This window comes from Xiphophorus hellerii, chromosome 22 (assembly GCF_003331165.1).
Source record: "Xiphophorus hellerii strain 12219 chromosome 22, Xiphophorus_hellerii-4.1, whole genome shotgun sequence".
In the NCBI taxonomy this organism is placed as follows: domain Eukaryota; kingdom Metazoa; phylum Chordata; class Actinopteri; order Cyprinodontiformes; family Poeciliidae; genus Xiphophorus; species Xiphophorus hellerii.
This window is the reverse complement of record NC_045693.1, coordinates 11,593,328-11,619,973: the sequence shown is the minus strand read 5'-3', so window position 1 is coordinate 11,619,973 and position 26,646 is coordinate 11,593,328. Positions and strand designations below refer to the sequence as shown.

At 39.9% G+C, this 26,646-nt stretch overlaps 1 protein-coding gene across 2 annotated transcripts; it reads right to left on the bottom strand.

The window, feature by feature from the left end:
- Nucleotides 1-2: 2 nt before the first annotated feature.
- On the bottom strand, nucleotides 3-26,646 carry foxn2a (forkhead box N2a). 2 transcript variants are annotated; one of them, XM_032553411.1, is made up of 6 exons: nucleotides 26,203-26,643; nucleotides 11,777-12,354; nucleotides 6,126-6,250; nucleotides 5,922-5,971; nucleotides 5,244-5,312; nucleotides 3-3,919 (listed from the first exon to the last, which is right to left on the bottom strand). In XM_032553411.1, exons 2-6 carry the CDS (start codon nucleotides 12,338-12,340, stop codon nucleotides 3,495-3,497), a joined length of 1,233 nt encoding a protein of 410 aa, XP_032409302.1. In that variant the 5' UTR covers nucleotides 12,341-12,354; nucleotides 26,203-26,643; the 3' UTR covers nucleotides 3-3,494. The 2 variants fall into 2 exon arrangements, with proteins under 2 accessions (XP_032409302.1, XP_032409303.1); XM_032553412.1 differs by lacking the exon at nucleotides 5,244-5,312 and having other exon boundaries at nucleotides 26,203-26,646.

Below are 26,646 nucleotides of genomic sequence, written 5' to 3'. Positions count from 1 at the left end.
CGTAACAAGAACAGGATTTTATTAATATTTTTGTAATACCATATATAATGCAATTGCATATCTTTGGCGAAAATAAATCTTATAAACATTTTTATCAACAGAGGTTAGCATACAAAAAAACAAAAGATGTGTCAGTCCGATGGACATGGCAGACAACAGACACAAACTGATACTGGGTTGGCAGCTTTGTCAAATGCAAGAATTAGTACACCGAAAGGAACTGCAACAAATAATAATGATTAAAAAAAAATCACAATCAGTATTCAATAACAGCTGATGAGCAATGAAGCAACCAATCATTTAAGTTGAGTGAAAACTTATTTGGCAGCTTTGCAAATGTTGCTTTTAGACCAATTGCAAACGCTACAGAATACGAGATTTTTACTCTACATGTCTTTCCATAATTACTGAGAAATTGTTGTTGTAATCGAATGTTAGCCTTACTTCAAACAGCAGCTGCCTGGTTGGCTTTAGCAGATGTGATCCAGTTTTACAGTGATATCCCCAAACATTCCCAGCAACTCCTAAAAGTCATTTTCTTTCTGAGAGTCTAATCTGATTCTGACCACTAACCTTCAATTTCTGACAAAAGTTAAAGACAAACCATTCATGAGAGGATTGTGAGAGCTACTGAATCAACATCAGAGAATTTCTACAGCACGAGGGGAATGAGTCGGCTTTTAATTCAACCTCCCCTGCTGTACATCAGTTTTGGCAAACTAAAAAAAACAAAAAAACTCCCAGGTTCAACATTAATTCACTGCTTCTATTGAGCTTAATAAAAAAAGCAAAACAAACACAAAAAAAACTGGCAGTCATGGTTAAACTGAGGAAAATAAACCCGCTTAAAAGACATTATACATTGGCAAAATATGTAATCACTGTAACAAGAAAAAGGGGTATTGCTGTAAAATAAACAAGGGAAAAAATACTCAGACTTCACAGAGTAAAGAAAAGAAATGTGCTTAAGTCATTTTTTCACATGACCAGTGTTTGATAGAGAATGCATTCAAATATCCCATAAATTAAAGTTATAAATAAGGTGATGACTAACGAACAAATCATTTGTTCTTTTTTTCACAGCTAAACAAGACCAGTGTATGCAGGAATTAGTTCTGGGAACCACAGATTTTACCTCAATTAATGGCTCCAAGTCTAAAGTGGCAAAAAAAAGTCTAAAAAACAAAATAAAAAAATATAAAAAAAACCACAACCAAACAACTGGAGAGATTACCAGATTCTTGTTAACATTACCACAAAAAACTTGACTACAGTGTGGCAGCGAGGGAATCACAGACACATCTCAATAAGTTAGAATATCACTGAAAAGTTTATTTATTTCAATAATTCAACTGAAAAAGCTGGATTCATGTTATGCAGCTTTATGACACAGAGTGATGTTCAAACCTTATTTTTCTATCTGTATCTCGAAGATTATGATTAAAGCTAATGAACACCAACATTTAGTTTCTCAGAACATTTAAATGTTTCATAATTAAAGACAATTAATATATTAGACATTCATGGAGCGACTGTTGTGTTGACAGCTGTCCAGCAGACAGTCAAGAAAAGGTCACTGCTAGAAATGCTGGCCATTCACAGAGCTCTGCAGCATCCTAGAATGGTAATGGAAAGTTGAGTGGAAGGAGAAACGGCGGTAGAAAGCGGCGGATAAGCAACAGCAATAATCACAGGCGTGGGAGAGATATGAAGCAAAGACGAGCTGAAGTTCTCTGGGCTTCCTTAACACCTCAGCAAGATTTTAGAGCAGAAAAATAATCATCTGTTCACTGGTTTTATGTAATTTTCTGAGAAACTGAATTCTGGGTTTTCATTATCTGAACAAAAGCAAACATCTAAATATATCACTCTGTGTGAAATTAACCAATATACATGCTCCACTTTTTGAAATTGAAATTTTAAAATAAACTTTTTGATGATTTTCTAATTTATTAAGAAGTATCTGTAAAGTGACCATAACCCCCCTTTTGTTTGAAGTCAGTGGCACAAAAAAAAAAAAAAGTTTGGCAGCAACCACGTACGCTTTACCGACTGTTCCTGTGAACATCCAAGTTTTCAGGTAATGACCATCATTCCTGCCCAGGCCAACAAGAATCCCGTGGGCCTGCAGCCGACCTAAAAGCTCCAACACAACAACTTCCCTTCTGAGAGCTGCGTGCAATCAGCTGACACCAGCTTTACAAGCTTGCGAAGAGAGAGTGTGCACTTCCTTTTTTTGTTCTAGTGGGAAGAGCAACGACGAAACACTCCCTGCCAGACAGCCCCTGAGGTCAGCACTGCTCTTTAGTAACTCGGAGTGACTGTAAAGTTAAAGTTTCGCTTTCTCCACGCAGCCTTCCCGTTGCTTGCAGTCTCCCATCAGTGGATCTCTTAGCAGAAACTGAAACTCTAAGCTGCAAATTACTTTTGCCTCAGAAGAAAAACGAGGTTCAAAATCCACAGAGGGGAATCAGAGCGCTGCGTTTTTGCGTTTCAGAAGGAGCACGTATTGTTTTACGCTGGCACTCTTTTGGATTTTGGCATTTTTAGAGCCACTGTCTCAGGGTCAAGTTGAAATCAGGGATGCCACAATAAAATCTGTGGATGACAACCTAAGAATCTGGCATTGTGTGGCAGTCAGATGTTCACCAAATATGTGTTCACACGGTATTAATAATTAGCACAAAGAACTGCTGCTAGGTTCTCAACTAAATTTGGCAGTTGCAGAAAAATACTATTTTCACATCCTGAAAATAGGAGTCACGGTTTGTGTGCAGTAAACAGATCGCATACCAACATCGTAATACTCCTCTGTTCCTTTTCTTAAATGAAAAGCTAAACTCGCATGCTCGGCTGAAAGAAAGATGCCGTCACGGAAAAGAAGAGTGAAAAAGTTAAGGTTGTGGATTCATTATTGCATGTTTTTAAGAGGATTCAACGAGCGAGGGTTGCTTTCCAAATAGTGGCATTACTTTAGTTTTTTGTTGTTTTTTTTTGTCATCATGTAGCACAAAGAGGAGAAACTGATAACACCAGGAGGTTAGGTTTTGTCTGTTACAAACATGCACTCATTCGCTTCATAAATAGATTCACTTGGAAGAGGATACAAGTTTGAGGAGGAAGCATGCAACGCTTTGAGTTATAAAAACCTTCAGCTTTTTTTCCCCCATTTTTGTCTTTGAAAGAGAGATTCTTGAATCACAGTCTTCTAAATCTGACAAAAGCAGGTGGGTCGTTCTGGATAGGGGTCTTCTCGATGGTTCTCCACAGCCCGAACGCTGAACCCCCCCGAAGTTACTCTATATGGCTTTGTTCTCCTGTGTGAACGATACTATTGCCATTTGTTAGTTGGACGAGGACTCTCCCAACCAAAAGAGGCTCAAAATGGCCAGTGAACGATCAGGTGAGGAGAAGGAGGCACACTGGGACACACGATCAGGGGTCAGGGGTCAGGATTCACAGGGTCCGGAGTCTTATCAGGGTCAAGGGGAACTTCATTTCCTGTTAAGTTTTGTGCTCTTGACAGTGCGTTTGGACCCCTCTGTACAGCTGCGTATACCGGCGAGGTGTAGCAAAGACCCCGCCGCCTCTTTCAGCTCCTCGTCCAGCTCCGGCTTGACCTCGCGCCGGGGTCGCTTGTTGATGGGCCACTTGATGGCGGGCGGACGTCGAGAAGTCTGCTGGACGGCCCTCTCGTCCCAGAGGTCGGAGTCCTCGTCGCTGTGGAAACCCTCGCTGCCAGCACGCCGAGACTGGCTGCGCTCGCAGCCGCCTTCGTCCAGGGAGGAGAGGGAGGAAGAGGAGGAGCGGGACGAGCAGCGCTGCAGAGCTGCGCTGCTGTAGTTATGGTCCTGCTTCGGATCGCTGCTCACCAGGACAGAGTCGGGTCGAGAGAGGTCCAGCGGGCCGTCGGAGTTACCTGAACAGAGGAGTAAGTGACAGGCTGAATACACTTCATGGTGACATCCTGGAGAAACAAAAAGCAGGAATCAAACCCAGCCGGGTTTGCATGTGTTCTTTATGGTCAGAATATAAAGCAGATGTCAGGTTTGTCCTGATCCAAAGAGGAAAACCAAGTTGAAAACCATTAATCGGATTAATTGTGACTAATCAATTATTGAAACTAATTTAGTGCTCGATTAATCACTAACTGGAATAAACAGACTCAGAAAAAGGTCAGATGCTGAAAGAACAGTATACTAGTAATTAAGCCAAAACTGTGCAAAAAATATAAACATTATTTAAATGTACTGATCCTCAAGACCTGCATGTTTTAGGTGTTTCTTTGCCTCCACGCACCTAACTTAAAGAAAAACGGGTTCAAAACTCTGCTGCTCGCATCATTACCAAAACGGCTTCATTTCACCACATCATTCCAATTTTACAATAACTTTACTGGCTTCCAGTTTCATTCAGAATTCAATTTAAAATCCTGTTGTTTACATTGAAGGCAATCCACGACCTTGCCCCTCCCTATATGTCTGATCTTCTGCACATCACCACCCATCCCTTCGTTCTTCCTCTTCCATCCACCACAGTGTGCCTCTTGTCCGCCTCATCGCCACGGGGAAAAGAGCCTTCTCTTACTCTACTCCCCAACTCTGAAACTCTCTTCCCCTAATATCCGTAATATTGACTCTCTTCTGACCTTCAAAGCACAACTCAAAACTCATCTGTTCAAGTTAGCTTTCTCACTTTAACTGTGTAGTTATTTTGTGGTTTTGTGTCTTTGGTAGCCATTTCTTTACTATTTAATTTGTGTTTTTATGTTGTTAAGTGTCGTTGGGTGTTTTGAAAGGCGTTGACAAATAAAATGCATTATTATTATTATTATAACTATATGTTTAAGTGCAAAGCTCTTAATGTAATGTTGAGGAGGTAATTCATTCACTGGATGCAGAGAAATCTCTAATGAAAGGACAGTGGATCATGAGGACCAGGACTGGAAACCACTGATCTAGGGAATATTTAAATAAACATTGGTTTGTACAAGTTGACTTTGTGTGTGATGATCAACGTCTGACTGGTACTGTAAGCGGACTAAACGTCAAAATATTCTTCTTATGAAAGTCACATTCGTCAGTTATTCCCAGAGTGAGAACCAGAAACTTGTTTAAACAGATACAGACATATAAAAGCACATAAACCGATCAAAGAAGCAACATAAAAAGAAAGCAATGACAGGGTGGTATGAAAGAGGCAGGAGATCAAAAACCAAAAAGTATGAGTGTGGATTCTCTTACATGGGTCAACGTGGTGCCCAGGGGCAGAGTTTAAGAGCATCATGGCAGTGGCAGCATCAATGTCAGACTCTGGAAGAGGAGAAAACATGCACGATGGTCAATCCTAAGCCATGGAAGCATGGAAGAATGGCAACTCTACTCGGACTGGGATGACTGGGAATCCTTCAGGAATTTCACACAATGAGCAGGGACAGCCCATCAGTGTAAATCGGGTGAAAAACCCAAGAAGTAAAAAAAAAAAACACCCACCGACAGTGAGAGCGCATCTGATCTTTCCAGACCTGACAATGTGTCTGAAAGCCTCATAGCTCACTTCTGCAACTCTAAATTATTAATGATTACACTGAGACTGAGTGCTCGACACTGAGCACCAGCAAAACCTCTGCTTGTCGTCAAGGTTACAAATCCAAGAAGCTAAAAAGAAGGGTGGGGGGTTGTGGAGACGGGGGTGACATCGATTGAGAGCTCACAATGTTATGGTGTTCATGAGACATCCATGAGCTCAAAGCAACACACCAAACCAAGAGCTGAAGGGCAAAAAAAGATGCTGAATGTTGGACAAAAATCATGACAATGCAAACACAAGCACATGCTGATCTCTGGACACATGTATGGTCATTTGATTTTAACATTTGGATAAAGCGCCACAAACAGGAATGAAGTTGGGTTCATCCTCACCTTTGAATGAGCAGCCTTGTAGAAAGAGATGTCGAGGAGGTGAGGAGGCACTGCAACACACAAACAACACACAAACTGAGGCTCAGATGTTGTCTGAGGAGCAGAGTTTCAAAAAGCCCACTCTGATACAAACTCGGTTGTTTGAACCTCTTCTGTCATTTATGACGCCAGTTTCCTGTAACACCGCAGTTGATGGCAGTTTACCTGGGCGGGGAGGCGGGTGGCGTGCAGAAGGCATGTGCGGCTGGGAAGTGCTGCTTCTTAAGAGCTTGGATTAGGTTGGGGCGATACTCAGGGTCAACACACCAGAGGGAACCTTTCCCATTGGCCTGCAGGACAAAAGAAATGCATCCAGTTGAATCATTCAATGCTATAGCAATCCTTGCTAACCTGAAATCTTTCATTCATATGGAATCAGTGTTGCTTACCTAAAAAGCTGATTATTGAAAATATTGCCCTAAATCTACTGTTTCAGTGCATTTGTTAGAAACACAAAGCACAGTGTATTTTGATTAATTGTAATTAATCTTGATTAATCAAATGCTGAAATCATAGCCAGCTAATTCAGTAATCTATTAATCGTTAACTGGAGTACAGAAGCTCAAAAACAGGCCATTTGTTGAAAGAACAACACAGTCAGAGCAGCAATAAAGCCAAAACTGTACATAAAATATATTCAAGGATTCAAGAGTTAGGGCTACCCTACAATATAATAAAATATATTGTATTTGAGATTAACAAAATGTTTATCTATATATATGTTGAATACCCAGAGCTGTTCTAGTGGCATATTTTTAGTTTCACCTGTTTCAAAATCTGTAAGAAAAAATCTCCAATTAAGCACCTTTTGTTATCCAAGTATTAAGATTAGCCCTATGCTATTAAAGTTAAGGCAAGCAGAATGAGCTGAGCTTTTCATATGTTCATGTTAGAAATATTTTGTTTTTTGCTGAAGATGCCTCCTTTGCTACAAATGATCAAGTGTTCGGTAAAGGAATGCTGTCACTGAATTTTAAGACAATACAATGTTTACTTTCCCATTATAAAAGGAATTGAATTTTTTGTTTATCTGCATCTTTTAATGTATTTCTAATACTGAACAACAAGGCTTCAGTGGTTAAATTAAAAATCTGCAAATTGTGCCAATTTTCTATCCAATTAATGGATTGCCAGAATAATCAACAGCATTAAGTACAATTAAAAACTTGAGAAGCGTGGCCTGCATAACGAGAATGAAATTTTACACATTCTTTTTTGCAAAAGAATTTATGAATCCTCAAGACTTTGACTAGGCCATTCTGCCACAACAACATGCTTAGAATTAAGGTTGAATGTTAGCAGTTCTGGGCCAATCCTGGTAGATTTGGATTTGTGCCGGACTATTTTCAAAAGAAGGATCAAACAGTTCTCCTGAGACGTTTAACGTTTAGGATATAATTTTATAGCCTAAACCTACTTTTGAATTTTCTGAAACTTCATCCTTGAGCTGTCTGCTGTGTTCTTTTGTCTTCAGGATGCTGTTTGTCCTCTAAAGTTCCTTGAAAACCTCTGAGGTATTCACAGAACAGCTGTATTTATACTGAGATTAAATTACACACATATAGAAACCATTTCCAATTTAGATGACATTTGAAGGCAATTTTGTGCAAAAGATTTCATTTAGAAGTATCAGAAAGACCATATTTTAAAATTGTCATGTATAAAAAGTGTTCATAGTTATGCTCTACATTATGCTGGACTATCTCAAAATCCTAATAAACACACTGAAGTATGCAAGCATGTGAATAATTTTCCAATCACTTAATGTAGTGACAAAGTAAAAGCAGCTGGTCAATGACAAATAGGTTCATACAGGAAATGAATTGTGTCAAACTTTCCTATTATAAGCTACAATGAAACACATTGAAGTAGAAACAGAAAAAAAAAATGTTGCAACTCTGCAAAAGAAATCATCCACTAATCCATTCACAGACGCAAAAATTTAACGGCAGTTTTTGAACAAACGTCCAAGCAATGGTTCTCTGGATCTCAAACTGTGGAAAATTTGCTAACACCGGCTAGGAATTCACCGACAGTCTCAGCAAGCAAGAAGCATCAGTGTGACTGTGTTGCGCCAACAACCAGTGTGATGAGAGGAGCACTGTGTGCCACTTTATCTGATAGTGGCGTATTCTGGGCCCGGTACGGGAGAACAGTGCGAGGGAGGGGAGGAGGAGAATAACCTTGACTCAGATTACCAACCGGCTCTGATGCAGGAAGAAGGAAATGTCTCCATGGCAACGAAAACCACCAGCTAGTGTCATGTGAAACTGGTGCTGGTGTCTCAGCAGACGAAGGACTCACACTGTGCACCTGCATGCTGAGCAGCCTGTGCTGCGCTACGTTGCTACTCACAGAGTCAGAGCAGCCGTCTCCACCCAAGGTGGGGAAAATGATCAGGTGTTGGCTAAACATGGCCCTGGCACCCCAGGCTCAAGCTGCACCCACTCAGCACCACCCGAGCGGAGTGGTGAAAGTTAAACTGCAGGTTTTAAATCTTGTCGTGTTAATGACGCATAGTTAGCTGGTGATATCGAGTTAAAGTAGTAAAGGGCAGCTGTAGTCATCCTCCCTCACCAACATTTAAATGAACTGTAGTAAAGTAATTTCTAGATTATAGAACAGCATTGCAGAAACCACATCCGATTATCTGAACGGTGGATAGTTTCTATTAAGGCTGAAACGATTAATCGGATTAATCGCGGTGAATCGATTACTGAAATAATTGTCAACTAATTTAGTAATCGTTAACTGGAGTATACAGATTAGTATACAAAAGGCCCAATGCTGAAATAATAACACCCTCATAGCAGTAATTAAGCCAAAAGTGTACAAAAATATACATATTTTGAAATTAAGACAAAAAAAATCTTTTTGTCTCTAAATATATTCTATTCTAAATTTGATGAGCCTGTTTCCAGTTTCCCACAAGCTAAGCAGGCCACACAGTAATGTAGCCCATCTTGTTTGCCAGTAAAAGTCCAGACCCATTTCTAATTCAGAATTCGTAGGAAGATTGTTGCTTTAAACACACCAATTCTAATTTGACTGAGCTTGATGAACTTCGCAAAGAAGAACAGGCCAAAAATTCAGTCACTACAAAAGACATGCACATGTATCTGCAGCAGAAGGTGGTTCAGCAAAGTACTGACTCAGGGGGGCTGAATACAAACCACACTTTTCAGAACTTTACACGGAAAACAACTTGAAAAACCACAAATCATTTTCCCTTCACTTTATAATTACTGCATGCTGTAATCTGTGTTGATCTGTCAACTGAACTTAATCTGTACAGTAAAAATACAAACAGAAAATAAAAAACAAGTAGAGTGGTGGACCGTCAATGAAAGACCATGAAATGGGAAGAAATATGTGACTTTTTCTACTTCTAATTTACAAGATAACATTAGCTTGGATTCATAGCATCTGAATGATTTAGTCTTAACTGTGTTTTAAAGTTATGCAAGTTAAACATCAAGTGTACAAAACCATGAAAAACAGATTTCACCACACAAGCAGCATTATTTCTTTAAAACATGAATTTGGCTTTTCTTTGAAAACCAAGCTAGACTCCAAAAACATTATGCACAAACAAAACATATAAAGCTTAAAATAAATTGTTCCCTTTATATGACGTGTAGCAGCATGAAGGCAACTTTAATAGCTACGGATGTTTTCCCAGAGTTTTCCTTTTCATTGCAGTGTTCTATTTCTGGGCTTTAAAACAGGTCCAGTTTACAAAATTTCCTTCATGTTCTCATCTGTTAAATTTTCTCTCCAAAATTTCAATTTTGTTTGCCAGAATAGTTATGGTTATTTTCTTAAGCAAGAATGCATGTTAAATAATCATCCTCAACTTTAACACACAAACATTGCTACTGCAGCATGTCTTGGTTGCTTCCTTCCCTAAATTTGACATCTAGCAGTTCAACTGCTGGACATTTCCCTCCGACTAAAATAGTTGCACTACCTTGAGGTGCTTCAGGAGATAACATCCTTTATTAGTGTGCCGTGTTTGCATTTCCTCTGTAGGAGTATCTGCAACCTTGACTGGATTCCACTCTTATCGTAACAAAGTCACAGAGGTCCCTGCAGCTGCGTCAAAGCTCAGTACTCTGCCACATGAGCTGGGCTGCAGCTTAGTGCTGCAAAATTCTCCCAGTCTAAGGTGCCGCCCTCTTGATAAAAACAACCATACTAATGATCCCTGGAAGTTTTAAATAAAGTGATCACTAGAATATCCTTGAAAGATCATTTGTGGTTTAAGCTAGCTAAAACCACAAAGTTATTTCCTCAAAAAATTAACAAACTTTTTTATGTTTTGGATCTATAACGATATACGTATTTCATTTAAAAAAGTATTTATTATTGATCAGGTAAAACTAAAAATCTCAATAAGGTTTTAACATTTTTAATGTATTTATTTTTCACCAGTAGTTTAAATTTGCCAGTTTTGGGCCCCAGGGCAAAAGGTTTGGACACCTCTGAACTACACAATCATGGGGAAAACTGCTGTTTGACAGTTGTCCAGCAAACAATGACAACATAATGACAAAGAGCCTCAAAAGGGTACTGTTGGAAAAGCTGGACAAAGTTAAAGTGATACAAAAGCAGCAGTGACAAGCATAGCCTTGGGGAAACGGTGAAGCAAAGCCCATCCAAAGGTTTGACAGACTTTCCAGAGGACTACAGCTGGAGTCGGTGATTCAGGAGTATCCCACACATGGGCACTTATAAGTCAGGTGATTTATGTCTGACTTATAAATCACTCTACTTGCTCTACTATGTTTATTAAATTTTAAGTCAGCTCAGACATCTACTTAATCCCCTCTGCTGACAACTTTCATGGAGATGCTAACTTCCTCTTCTAGCAGGACTTGGCTCCTCCCCCCACTGCAAAAAGCACCAGAACCTGCTTTAATGACCTTGGTATACCTCTGCATGAACAGCCGGCAAACAAACTCGTTCTAAACAAAATAAGCTTGGTACAAACGACACAGTTTCCCAATGTGTCTGTAAAACAAAGCAGGCAAGCTGAAAGCAGGCAAGCAAAATGAGCCCCAGCCAAGGGTTGGGTCCATATTGTCTACATCAGTGGTCTCATAAACCTGTCTTTAAGAGCCGGTGTCCTCCGACTTTTTGATGTCTCTCTGCTTCAGCACACCTGGCTCCAATATTTGATCATTGGAGCTCTGTAAAGCTTGACTAGATGATGGTGAGGCAATTTCAGCATTTAATTCAAGTGTGTGGGTCAAGGGACACGTCTAAAAGTTACAGGACTCAGACCCGTGAGCACTGCAGTTTGAGGACAATGGTCTAAATGGACATACTTTTCAGCTGACTGACAAGGTAGGTAATAAAGCAATTTTAACATAATCATCAAGTTAGATTTTTTTAAGTTTAATACACATGCACAATATGTAAATTAAAAAAAAAGAAAATCTTCCAACTGGTCCAGTTGGAGTAGAATATTTATATTCTAATAACTGCATAGTATCTTTATTTTATAATTGAGTGCAGTATTTTATGACTATTATTGTTGTTATTGTTAATTAATCTTGTTTTTTTATATAATTTTTTAACACTTCTGTAACTTTTTTGTGTGAACCTACATATCTTGATGTTGCCGTAGCACCCGAATTTCCCTGCTGTGGGACAACTAAAGATATTCTAAATTTACTGAAACTAAAAATATTATATATATATATACACTGTATATACAGTATGATGTGTTAGTTACAGTTTTTGCATTGAATTACAATAACAAATTAACGTTACAGTCTCCTAAAATCAGAAGGAACACCTTCCTGACCTACCTTTCCCAAACTCTTGTCGACCTTGCGGAAGCATTTATTTAGAGACAAGTTGTGACGAACGGAGTTCTTCCAGCCTGTGGGAGCGTTGGAGAAGTAAGGGAAGTGCTCCAGAATCCACCCGTAAATTTCTTTAACGGGCAGAGACTTGCTGGGAGACTGCTCGATAGCCATGTAGATGAGGAGGGAAAACGAGAAAGGAGGCTTAGATTTCAGCGAGTCCCTCTCCCGGCCCCTGTTTTGCGACAAAGATGACGAGGACGATGAAGGACCCTGGTTTTGTTTGTAGTCTCCTTCAATGTCAAAAAGGGGGCTACCACTTGTCTGAGCTTCTGGGCCCCCGAGAGTGAAGTTCTGGAGCAGATTCTCGTGAAGCCAGTTGAGGTTGGTGAGCTCCTCATCCTCTGCACCTGAAGCGCGATCCACGCTCGTCGCCAGTGGACTGGATGCGCACTCCGCCTCGGGCAGGGTCCCCACACCGCAGACACCTCTGAGTCCCGTCCGCTCTTCTTGCATACCCGGAATTTCCGTTTTCTTATCTGGTGACATCCCAATGATTGGACCCATTAAACCAAAGAGGTCTGGAGAAACAAGAGAGAGGTTGTTAGAGTTGAAACAATCTGAAAGCAAGAGCTCAGACAACTGTATGCTACACTTTCAAATGATGCGCCCTTTCAAGCAATGGCCTCGTTTTCTAGAAGCCCATCCCTCGAAACTGTCTCTGCTGCACTTCTTGGATTTCTCCCTCTTCCTCATGCCTGGATTGCACGATAAAAGCCTCTCAGCTCCCCCCACCTCCTCTTGACACCCATGGAGGACCTTCGAGGACACCATCTCAAGCAACTGAACTGACTTAAGGCTCCACTCCTCAACACCCACCTCATTTCCAGTCAAGATTCAGCTGCTCATTGTGTGTAAATGAGCAGGAGACCATCCAGTCACTGCAGGCCTGCATCTTACAAAGTGGATGGCTCTTAAAAACTGCTCAGCATTCAGCGAGGATCAAGTCTCAATTAGTTGCATCCAAGATTAAGTAGCATAAAAAGGCTGCAGACCTGGGAGATATCAGCCATTTAACAGCACAAAGAAATTCAACCTTAGCAGTGATTTATCATTAGCAAATCCCACCCAAGTACCCTTACTTAGAGAATGACACTTGAGAATGGCAGAGAAGGAAGCAGGATATGTAAAACAGCAGCAAAGATCACATCCAAGCTTTTCATTGGAGAACATCTATTAAAGAGTGCAAAGAGGGGAAACTAGTACAAAGATACTGTATTACTGAGGAGCTGAACATTGGCGCAGTTGGTAGCACTGCTGCCTTGCAGCAAGAAAGTCCTGGGTTTGAATCCTAACTTTCTGCAGAGGGTTTGCAGGTTCTCCTTCTGCATGCGTCTTCTCTAAATTTTGGCTGTTTGTCCTGTGTATCGTTACGTTTTCCTGTTATGGACTGGCGAACTGTCCAGGATGCACCCCACTTCTTGTCTAATGACTGCTGGAGACAGGATACCTTCCAACGATCCAATGGATCTACTATTGCGTATTTATTTTAAAGATATACAGAGAAATTGACCTGGAATCAATAAAGTAGCATCAAGAGCAACTCTTTTCTGTAGTTGCCATGACTGAGGGAAGTAGGCTCAAAGGTAGCAACATGTGAAAACATAATTAGGCTATTTGAGCGCTTGGTTTAGAAAACCGTATTTATACAACAGTGAGGCTCACTGAGGCTGCCAGAGAGCGAGAGAGAGCTTAACACACAAAGTCATAATAGAGTTGATAATAGCTGCCCAATTCCATCCTTCTGAGGTGACATGATCCACCCACTGTGTCACCTAACATGGTGGGTCAAGAAATCTCAGAGTACAGGACCAAATTATTTAGTTTTACCTCTAAAATAGTGTGAATCCCCAAGGTACAGCAACTTCTCTCTCCACACCCAGCATGTTGTCGCCTCTGCTCTTAACATAAATAATTAAGGACCACTCGCAGCAGTGAGAGTATTTTTGGAATAATGTGTTTTTTTCCCCCATTCTTCTTATACAGAGTGTGTAATAAACTAAAATTGGTGCTGCAAATTAAACTACAGCCTATATATGTGCTCAAACATTCTGATCAGTTTATCTCTAGTTGCTAATTTTTTTAAATCATAAACCATAAGTGATGGCTTAGCACACTGCTTAGTGAGGCCAAGAGCATAAAGAGCTCACTCTTTGTCTCGACTCACAACAAGCTTTATGTCCTGGTTGTCACCATGACAACCATGTCATCCCTTCAACATGAGCAGAAATCCCATAAACAAGAGTCAGTAAGAATATAAGTAATCCACGCTGGCTAACACCGACACAGATGATGACTGTGGACCCCTCCACTCCCATCCCCCATTTAAACCAATAATCAACGTCATCATCCGCTATCGTTTTTCCTGGGGGGGTCTGGGAGGTTGTGGATATGGACTGAAGTCAGTAAAGGCGCACCGTGTGCGGTGGATAGCCATGTCTTTCATTTCTGAGATAGGATAAGAATTGGGTCAAACTCAAGAGTGTGTGTCAGAGACAAGAGAGCGAGTGAGCATACACATAAATCAGTTTGTAAAAGCCAGTCAACGAGGATGGGGGCGAAGGGTAGGCATTAGTGCTTTTACAGAATAACCCATCGACTCTCACTGAGCAGATTTGTTCGACTCAGATTAGGAATAATTTTCTAATCTGGTTTCTTTTGCCTTAAAAGCATGTGTTGTTTTCATATCTTTATTAATAAAGCATATTGCTTCTTTTAAGTTGTTGTCTCTCTAACATGTACCCTCAGTCCATCTCTTTATCCGTTAAGTATTGCACAACAGAATTATACTGTTGCACTGCATTCACTTCTGCAATTTTGCCCACTAACTAAAAAGAGGCTATTAAGTTCCCAAAGACAAATGAAGAAGCCACTTGAACAAAGGAAGAGAAGACAATAGTAATAAGTAAGATTCTACACTAAACTGGAAAAAATGAAGTCCAAAGGACTAAAAAAACAACAACAAAGAGAACAAGTGGTAGGAAGAAAGACTGGGTAGGTTTTCCACAGTCTGTGATGAATCACAGCTCTCAGCAAAGTAGAGCAAGCAGATATGTCAGGCAGCATGAGGACTGCTTGTTAGTGTCACAGGAAAATATCTGCTCAACAACACAGATATCCCTCCACATGACAGCTTCTTCTTTCTGATTTAATTTGCAACCAGTAAAAAGCTCTACAAGTCCCCAGACTCAAACAGAAAATATCATTTGAGCTTCTGAAAACAACTGTAGACTACGGATAGAGGTCTTTTGTAGTATCATAATAAGCCCCTGAGATGAGTCATCTTACTTATTTTCTTAAAAAGCACATAGATGATAGGTCGTTGAGCACATGCCACTTGAGATTTAATGTAAGGCAGCTACATATATCTCCATTTATACATCAGTGAGAAAGAAAAAAGAGACGGAACAATGTAAAGAACCCGTTCAATTGATATGTCCTAAACATCTCAAACTGTTTAAGAGTTTCAGTGAAGTTTGAAGGTATAACTGTGGTAGACATGGGTGGTTTACCTGTATCAAAGTATAATCAAGACTTTTAAAAGGTTCACGTTTCTAAACCGCTAAATATGCTTCATCACATCGTTCCTATTGTATAAAGTCCTGTGAATAAGAGTAGAGTAAAGCCTAAACTGATGATCTATATGCTATAAAGTTTGTCTTAGGAAGCGTCAATCATTAATTGTTTTAGCCCATCACATATAATGTGGAAGATGTTCCCGGTCTTTACTGTTTGGTTCTTCTTTCCTTTAAATATTTGTGAATTTAATTTAATCAATCAAATTACATCTCTCATTAAAATCTATGCACGTTTGTCCATTTCTGATGTTTTCTTGTTCTTCATCTTCACACAACTGCATTTCCTCTGTCCTTGAAAGTTATATAATCTCTGTTTATTTGAGGTATCTGTACTTTTATCACATATTAATCTTTGCTTAGCTCATTAGCTCTTAGTCATTGCTGTTTCTGTTTTTCCTTGTTTTTGTCTGATGTGTCAATCTCACAGTTTGACAACTGCTTAATAAAGACCAACTGACTGAGACAGACTGAAGGAAGAATTATTTGCCTTTTTATATATAATAGAAATCATGGAAACATTTAAAGACGTTCGCGGCATCATTTTAATTAAACTGTAGTAGGGAATCTACAGAGTTATAATCCCATTGTTACTATGAAGAGCAAAATGAGAAAAAGGAACATTATTCTGTGCAATAATCACAACTTAAGAAGTTTATTCTAGATTTTTGTTCACGTCTAATAATACATAAATGTAACAAAAATATAACTCTCCCAATCAACATGTCAGGATAAGCTTGTAGCATAAGGATTCATTACTGCACTTTTAAATAAAATTAGTTTGATCATTTTATAGATTTTAGTAATACTTTTAGTCAAGATAGTTATGATGTATGAATTTCATAACAGCCCAAGCTTGCGCTATGTGTTCTGATGACAAGTAGGTCAGATTACACCAGACATCCACACAGGTGTGGCCAAACGAAGACTTGAGTGCCATCTTGATGGATTAGGAGGTGCGGCCTACAGTCTGCTGTAAACAGCCCACATGGCCCTTGTTTCTACGTAAACAGACCGTGACTGGCCGTAAACCTGCATGGCGAAGCTTTATGGGAGAAACGGGCAGTGGAACTATAAAATGAGTGAAGTGATTAGTCTAAAAGCCAGCAGTGGAAATAAAAATCTGTAACAGACAGAAAAAAACTTTGCAAGCCACCATTTGCTTCAAACTAAACTTATGGAAATTTGATGTTTATTTATAATTATTGAGTACAAAGAATTGCAGTGTAAAGAAAGTGTATGATATAAAATGGACGGTTTATTTTTCCAAGCATTTTTGAAGACAAAAACAACCATAAAAGCGATGAGTTTCAATGTACACCTTCATTTAATTGTTTTTTTTTTCTTGACTCAGATTAGTCTCATGAAATATGAAAAATTGGAGTAACACAAACATGTTTCCTTACAGAGAAAACTACTTTAAACCAGGACGAAGATTTTAAAAAGTTGGGAACATAAAAGATTTATTATTTCTCAACATCAGCAAACTTGCTAGTGTTGTTGGAAACAAAAAATACTGATTGTTTCTCTTGTCTAAGACTACCGAATCATGTGTTTCATTACATGGTTTTTAACTTCACTGCCGCCTGCTTTACACCAGGAATGCAATGCCGCATTACTATTCAGTTCTTCTTCTACCAGTGGCATTGACACCAGTCTAGTGGCAGATCAGACGCAATGGGTCAGGTGAGGAATCTGACACTGTTTTCCTGTTTGAATTGCAAACCTGCCACTGCAGCTGTAAGCTGACCAAATTTACCTGCCCCTTCATGAATTTCCACCTGTTTGGCCAGGTGCTGGTGCTAATTTCCACAAGTAAAAGCACACGAAAGCTTTCAGTCAGTCGATTTTACCCACTTGACCTCTTTGCTTGGCTTTTGGGAGTCAGAGAGAGCTTATCTCCCTTGAGTCGCCTCTTTCAAATGACTTTCATTTGAATATTACCAGACGGAGGGTGGACAAGCGAGGAAGCCGTCTTACATCCATCCTAACACAGGAAGTATTTTGCCATGCCTGCAGCTGTTCAATTACCAGTGCTTTTGCAGTGATCACAGTTATTATTGCTCTTATGAAAAAGGCATCAAAGAGAGTCGGCTGGGACCGCGGTGAATAAAGGAAGACTCATGAGTGGAGTCGAGAGGCAGCTAATAAGGCATCCTGGCCCGTTGACTGCTGCCCATCCTTGAAAATACACCAAAGCTTTAATGGTGCTGACCTGATGGCTCATCTGCAAGTTAAAAAAGCCAGCCAGACTCATCATATTCATGTGCAAACGGGCAGGCTAACAGCAGGTGCCACGGGACACCCCCCTCTGTTCAAACTGCTCTTTTATCCCGTTAAGCACTTGGTCTATTCAGAAATACACAAAGACATATGGAGATGGCTTTAAGTGGCAAATCGGTGGAGCTGCTATGCCAGAGAACGTACAGGAGGTTCAGAAAAGAAGCGCTGCTCTGAGATGTTTCCCTAGAAGTGAATCTCATGACCGGGACTCAGTTGCCACGACAGCCAGTGTTGTAAGGGAAGCAATTGTGCTCATGTCTGTGCATGAAGAGAGAGCTAATGTGGGGAGATCAATACAGGCGGAAACTGCTGAGGCCAGCAGTCTGCTGCTGTTCTCCACAAACCTGTCTGACAAAGGAAGCTGCCAACCTGGATGCCATGGCGCTCCCGTCTAAGTGCCACTAAGGCTCACTTTATAACGCTTCATAAAAAGTGATGCTTCAGTTAGGCGGACAATTACCTGTGCCGAATCTTTTATATGGACACAACAGAGCTGGATTTAAGAATAAAGATGCCAGAAATTATAAACACAACTGCCTTCAGTTTGCATATTCACGCCACACCCTTTTCGCATGGAATAAAGCAGTTGACACAAACCAGTTATACAAAGGTGTGTCGCAAAGCCCCGTGCTGACGACGGCTGTTATTTGAAACCCTAACTGATATTTTAGTTGACTACTCAGTCTGGTTGGAGCTCGAAATATGTGAATGACACAAAGGCGAGCGTAGGCAGAGTGGGGCAGAGGGAGAAGCTGTTCCAGTGTGAGGCAATTCTTTTATTTAATAGCAAAGTCAAATTATATGGAAATGAATAAAATGACCATTAGTGCTTGGGTTAATGAGGCTTTAGTTAAAGCAGCACTACATTCTAAAATAAAGCTGCTTGGTAAAAGTGTGAAAACGCTCACACAAAGCACTACAACCAGCCCCACACTCAGCTGCTACAAAGACGCAGTTGTTTTTCCTCTAATCATGTTTCCGAAGTGCTCAGTATTCGCTCAGTATTCACCTCGCACTTTCAAACAGGGGCCTCGGAGGGAAGGAAGCACCTCCTGCCTGTTGAGGAAGTTCGCTTTTTCAGAACAAATTCTCACAAACATGGCAAAGTCTTCTCCACGTCAAAACACAAGAATCAGACAGAGTGAAAGGCGAGACGGGGGAGCTCGTTGCTGGAGCGACAGCAGCCAGATTTGCAAAACTACAAACTTCATCGCCCATCAGACGCAAGCTGATCATGAAGTATTCAAGCTTACGACCTCAACAACAGACGATTGTGACATTATGTTCACACAGAGACTTTAAACTGAAACAAACAAACTCCACTCTGACTATAAACAGAGGTGAGGCCTTCCAAAGTACACGGAAAACCCCCCTTCGGCCAACTCTGAAACCTTATCTCTTTGGTCATGTGTCTGTAGGTTCAGAGTACCAACACTCAACCCCCCCGCCGCCACCATCAACAGTCTCAATTATAGTCTTACAACTACATATTCCCATATACGTACCCCGGTTAATAAAAGCAGTTTTTATGCAAAGAGCTTTCACACAGAAGCTGGAAGTTATATAACACAAACTTTTTAAGCTCATTGCTCCACTTTGGGCAGCAGTGAAGAGTTGGTATCTGCATGTGGCATTCCTCGCTACTGAACAGCAGCAGCCCTGAGTAAATAAATGTTAGTTTACAAAAAAAGTCTACTTGGTTTGAATCCTTGCACAATGAACAGTAAATTGTATTATTTGTGATAAAGTTTAAGATGTTATGTATCATTTAAGAACTAATTCTGGACATTCTCCATGACACCTACACAGCCTCTGTTACATCAAACCTCATTTTTCAAAATGTTGTCACTTCACAGCCATTAATTCCCAAACAGATAAACACAAAGTAGTATGTAACTACATTTAAAAATAAAAATAAAACTCTGAAAAGGGTGGTGTTCAGAAGTCCCCTCACTTGTAAATTTAATCCTCAGTATAGACTCAGCTGCTCTGTAAAGGCCTCAGGGATCTTGTGGGGAACATTAGTGTTCAGCAACCTATAAAGATATGGCCGTCCATCTGATTCGACAGGCTGGGTAAGGCGGGCATTAATCAGAGAAGTAGCATATGGTAACTGGAGGAGCTGCACAAAAGCACAGCTCAGGGAGAAGAATCTGCTTGCTTGCATTTAATCATCGTGCTCTACAATTCTGGTCTGCATATACAGCAACTGATGAAACAAAACTATAACAAGCACTGCCACAAACCACAAAGACACAACAACCTGTGTTCTGGTTTGATGAGACTAGGAGAGGCGTTTTCACACCTGATTCTCTGATAGGCTCGGTTTGATTTGGGATCAAAATTGCAACATTTGTTACATTTTCAGCTGATGCCCTTCACTTTCACACTGCAATTTGTCAAGCGATCCAAACCCCTTGAAAAACTAGTTCCTCTCCCTCACTTGTGGTGGCACTGTACCGAGAACCACTTACGGAAACGACACAAAACCTCCAAAGAAGACAATGAAGATGGAAACCTCTACCTTCAGAAAATATAATCAAAAACAGAGAGCGTCAGAATTTAGCGGTTGTAGGATTTCTCTTTTGTCATTGATAAACAACCACAAGCCACTTGTCCTGCTAATGTTAGACGTGCATTTGTTTTGGTTGTATTTACCCAGAATGCCTTGTGCTACAGTCTGTTTCCTGCTTTTGAACCGGTCTATTGTCCGCTTAGGATTCACATATGAATACGCTCAACGTATCCAATTTCACTTCAACCAAACTGAGGCCTAGATTTTTAGACAGACCGGAGTTCGCTATTCTGGTTCGCATCAGAGTCTGTCACGCATTCACACCTCCCCAAACACATCTTCAAAAGATATTTATTCATAAAAGTAATATTAACATAGTCATAAACCTCAACCTAACCTATTGTTATATACAAGCTTGTTGGCCAGTATCCTCGTCGACATCCACGCATGCTGTTATTTCAGCCAAAAGTGATAAGACAAAGACCTATTGTGACACAGGACACAGCCGTCTTCCCCTCTTCCTTTCTCCCAATCAAGGAAACGCTCATGTCACTGTTGCCTTCAGTAAGGCGGCCCCTAATGGGTTGTGTCTTGAGTCCACACATAAGAAATGAGGCAGGCGCTCAAGACGGTGAGGATCAACGAATGGGAGGAAGAAGGGCGGGATTCAGCTCACCACAGGGACCAAAACATCCAGCAATCCAGAGATGTAAGAGAACAAGTGGAGCAGAAAGAGAGAGGGTAAAACGACAACATTTAGGCAAAAGGCACACTAAAACTGACCAGGATTCTGAAACAAACTCACAATAATTTCATTGCTTTTAGTACATCTCTCAACAGGTGACAAAAACATCAAGTTTATAGCGTCCTGAAAGAGAAGTGAACTAATGCAAGACATCAAAAGGAACAAACAAGCACATAGTCTAAAAACAACAGAAACAAAATGACGCCTACAGAAATGTAAAGAAGAAGGCAGCAAACATGAAAGCGTACAATGTCTCAGAAGGCGTTTACATATGCAGCTGAAATTCAGAGCCGCCACGCATGTTTGATCAGCAGAATGTCACAGACCCAAAAAGACAGCGAACTACATCCTCCTGGGGACGTCCCCCTAAATCACGCAGGGGCTGCGTGGGTGATCACTCCGGCAAGCTACTACGGAAAGGCTTCGGCTTCATGATTCACACAGGTCAGTGTTACCAGAGAGCTCAGGCTACATTAATTCATCTCAAGTACATAAAACTTTGGAGTTTAACAACCTAAGCTGACCGATGCAAAACAAGAAGGAAATCATATTGTTCAAAAATGTCTACATTTTATTTTAGCTGATAAGAAGAGAAGTCAACTTATAATCAGTTTTTGTGAGAAGCAAATCAGTGCAGAAGGAGCCCTGCAGCATAATTATGGGAAAAACAGTCACTTCAGTAGCACAATCACCAACTTCCTGTTTCTGCCTAACTATGAATTTACATTACAAGAATAAGGGCAACTAAAAATTCAGCTGCTTAATCTGTCGATATAATCAAAGTCACATTGACTTGGTAATGACAGGGTTCTGAACAAATCAGTCACAAAGCTGTGAGGTTTTTTTTTTTGTTTTTTTTCCCCCATTCAGTTGATTCATTCAGGAGAAATCAGGTTCAGCCTGTGTTGAGCAATCGGCAAAAAGTTTCTGCCACACAGATCGGCTTTCGAAATGAATTCAATGCCACAGACACTCGGCTGCAGTGAATTCCAGAGGACTCAGCCTTTCATTTGCTCCGGGCCAAAGTGCATAGTCCTGTGATAAGAGATAATAAAACGGCAACATTTTAAGCTGATGACTGGTGCCAACCCATGTTCAGAAAGTCAATCAGAGTCACACTTCACGAATAAAAAAAAGTTTTAACCAAAAGATATACTGTGTAATGTGGCATGGTCATTTGGTATTCTGTTTTGTGGTGTTATTTTTACATCCTGATTGGAGCACCTTCCTGTTCTGTCATCAACACAGTACAAAGGAACAACTACCTCATTAAAAACACAATAAAGAGTTTACAAAGTTGTTAAAGCCAAGAGGAAAGTTCTGTGGTGTTCTATTACGGCTTAGAATATATTTGATACCAGACACCGTGGAAGCAAAATACTCCAAATGGAACATGAACTTTTAAACTCTTTTTAGAACATATAAACTATAAACAAAGCTGTTGGAGACAGTCGGAAGCGTTCATCATCAAGGCTACATGATGAAAATCTGAAATTAGAAGGAGAACATAATATCACATGTCACACAAACTGGAAGGAAATTTCAGTTTCAAGTTACACTATCAGGCGAACTTTCTCACCCTCAATTCAGCCAGTAACCTTTTCAAAACTGTGGGCCAGCCATGGGTCGGTGTATGTTTCTTGGTTTCTGTGCCATTTTTAAAAGGAAAATCAAAATAATCTAATTGCTGTTTATACATTTTTTTTCATTATTTTTGTTAGACTTACAGAAAAAATATATACACAATAAAAACTCCTGAATTTAGTTGTAGTTTTCCAGTGTTTATTGTGCATAATATTATCATGTTTTGCGGTTCTGGTGATTATTGAGTAACAATGGGGAGTACAACATGATGACATTAGTTGGTCATTGAGTTGAAGGTAGTAGTCAGCCTTCAGCTGCACATGTTGCTTGCTGTTTTGCAACGGGAGTTTTAAAACTGTTAATAAACAGTGATATGTGGTGCTAATTTAGTTTCCATTCCTTAGCTGTAGTGGAAACTGGTGAATCTGTCTTTCACACAACTGACTGGCAGTGCACAGCAAAAAATGCGAGATGGAAAAAAAATAGCGGAACTATAATTTAAACTAAAAGAACAATATGATAAAAAGGGGTATCGGCTGAGGTTACATAACTTCTCCCCACAAGCGGTTTGCTAATAAAACCCTGAATATTCACAAAATTTTGTTTCCCACATACTAAATTAGAAAGAGTTGTGATGAGGCTGTTCAAGTATATATAGGAACAATTCAACTCTGACATCACCTCAAAGCCGTGTTGTCATTAAATTCATTTGATATCACAACACTCTTCACTAGCTTCTATTTGTAGCAATGGGCATTAATAAAGTTCTGGCAGACACCAAACCCCTTCAGAAGCTGCTCAACACTGAAACAGGGTTCACAAGAGGATAGATGAGAAGGTATAACAAAACAAAAGCAAAGACAACAGATGCTTGGACCACTGAAATTCTGGCAATAAATTAATGGCTGACTGGCAACATCTGTTCCTTTTATTGTCTGCGTTTGACCCTCAGGGTCCACTTGCCTTTGTCTTCCATTTACCACTAAAGATTTAACAACTGGCAAGTATGAAGAAAGCGACAACTTCTATGTACAGCAAAGTCACCACCTCACAAAACGTGAATGAAAATTTCTATAATTTATTGATCAAGTACACAGAGAAACCTCTGAGCACACAATAAATTTTAGATGAGGTTTGTACAATTCAGTGAGTCCAATAGCGACAGGCAGCAAGAAAAAAGGCTTAAACGGCCAGAGAGTGCTGTATTGCATACTCTGACTGGGAAACAGAGATTTTTTTTCTTAGAACTTCACCAAGTAATTACCATTGTACATATAATATATTAACTGACGGCTACAGCTGTATGCTTTCAACTAGGCAATAAAATAAATCCTACACATGTAATCCAGGTTTTCTGAGGTGGGGTTGTATATGACGTTCTCAGATACAAAAGAAAAGTTACAAGATGTTTTATTCTGACTTTTATTGCATCAATTCATACCCACAATGTGAATGATTTACACCCTTTTTAACAACTGATGCATTTTTTTTATTTTCTAGGATCTACTCTTCTGTACTGTGAAAAATATGGTTACATGACATGTTTTTTACAATTATAGCCATAATACCCAGAGAATGCAAATGCTACACAATACTTAACATGGGTACAAAGTGATTTATTCAGGGGTACAAAGTAGAAATAGATTGAGGTGAAATCGCAAACGAACTTTACACATCTAGCATGTGGACAATCTTCCTTGACATTAGCACCTGGAGCAAAATTAAATAAGTTCTGCCTAGAGACCAAAATTCATTAATCGAAGTATACATATTAGTTTTTACATTCTTTGCATATGAGCAACCCTAATTTGTTTAGTGTTGTTATTGTTTGGTTTAGCAAGTTAGAGTTGTTTTACTCACTCTAACTTGCTGTTGTCAGGTGAATGAATACTGGCCACTTATCTCTGTAACAATGACGTAGAGCCCCAAATTTTATGCTTTACCAGAAAGACAAAAATGAGAGCATATTGATGTAAAACTCTTCATTTTTAACTTTGTACAGTCACACATATTACAATTGTAAATTATTTCGTATCCTAAATAACTCAAAACATTTCCAAGCAGATTTTTTTTTTAACGCATCTGTAACGTATAAATGTTCTATGCAAAAGTAAACATAGCCTCATTCTTCAAACCCATAACTACAAATTGTAAGTTTTGACACATATATTATGTTAGAAGTGTTAATCGCTCCTTAGTGCCCCCTGCTGGCCTGGAGAGATCTTATGCTTGTCTCTTGATAAATAAAATGTCCTAAAAGGTGTAACAATGTAGCCAAAGCTATCATTTCTCACATGACATTTTAGAAGGAATATATATTCTGCTCCTTTTCACCTCTAGTGCTTGATATATATATTTCTATTTGCAATATTTTAACTATACATAACTTCTTTTAAATCCTGAGCGAATCAGGACTTTTTAAAGAATATTTGATATTTTCTATGTATAAACCTTCTAAGTGAATCCAATATTTACCTTATTATTAATCAACACAAATACAAGGGTGAAGTTTTGACATATTCTGTGTGAAAGGTTCAGCGCTCTAAGGGGCCATGTCTGGCCTGGAAGCTATAAGCAGCTACTTGTTTCAGTAGTACCTTGGGCCGGCTGCGTATCTAGTAAAAAGCCAGAACATATGGAGTCAATTATAAAGACTACCATATTAGTTAGTGAATGATTTAAATACTTTACTTCTTAGTAAAAGTATATTAAAACCTATTGGCATATGGCACAAGCAAAGCAACCACAGTAGACATATTTTTCTACACCAACATCGTAGAGCTCCGTATCTGGGACAATCTTGTGATAATCCATTACATCATGTGCCTAGCTTAGCCACCGTACCTCATAACCTCTAGTGCTGTCAATACATACCATGAAATATTCAACTATTTATAGATACCAAAAAAAATGGAACGAGTGTCTCACATCAGAACCAACAAAAGAACAGACTTAGTATTGCCTTGTGCTACAACTTGAGACAAAATGAGTCGACCAAGGCGGTTTTAATGCAGCAATTAAGACTAAAAGCCAGTAGGAAAAACAGATAAGCTGAAAGTGCTGTTCGCACTGAAATCCAATATGCTTTGTAGCGTCTTGCTTGAAGACCACAACTTACAAGAAACCACAGCACTAACGCAGCGATGAACTCAAAGTTAGTCAGAGGCAAATTATTCTCAGCAATTTCCGATAAACAACACCGGTAACTAAGTAACTTTACACCCGTTAGTTCACCAAGTTTAGTTCCCTATTTAGTGTTGTAAGTTCACTACATGTTTCGTTATCGGTCTCCCACAGCACAACCGTGAAAAGAAGTAGCGTTAGCAGTCGCTCGATGAGTCAGTGAAGGTAAATCTGCTGCTAGCTTTAGCATGACATTTAAACTATTTAGAATTACGTAGCCATAAAAAACATCTCCAAGTGTCAGCCGAGAGCTGTTCTCTGCTTCTGTAATTCAGTCTCTGTCCTCTTCCCGGAAAAAAAAACAGAGAAGTAACGTTAACTAGGTGGCCACATGCTGTCGCTTGATCTGCCATGCTGGCTCCTCTAAGCAAAGTCACTTGACCAATTTTACTTTTAGCTTGTTCGCAACGCTAACCCTTTTCCAGCCGAGCACATTTTGATCCCGTAGATTACAGAAATATGTATTTTTAAAAAAAATACTTACAATCATGCACGTCGCTACCCTGGAGCGGTGTGTGTAAAAGCAGAGTTTAATTCAGATGTCTGTCTCACACAATGTCAGAGATCAGATCAGCAGCTGCTTCCTCCATACACGCAGCGCGCAGATCACACAGCGCACGGCAACGCTACCAAACCCCTCGCCGTCGTCATGGCAACAGGTCCACTTCAGCCAATCACAACCCCTCCCCTCCTATCTCCCCTGGCAACTGCCGCAGCGCTGGAGCGCCGCGAACGCGCACGCCATCCAGTTTTTTGCATCGTGCAATGTTTTTTTTTGTTGTTTTTTTTAGTTTATCTTCCAGCGCTCACAGCGTTCAGTGGGAGGAGAATGTGTTTTTAGAGCCTTTTAAACCCGGTTCATTGGAAAGCATTAATGGGTTGATTTGTCTGTTATTAAAGAGTGAAAGCAAAGCAGCCGGACGGGTCC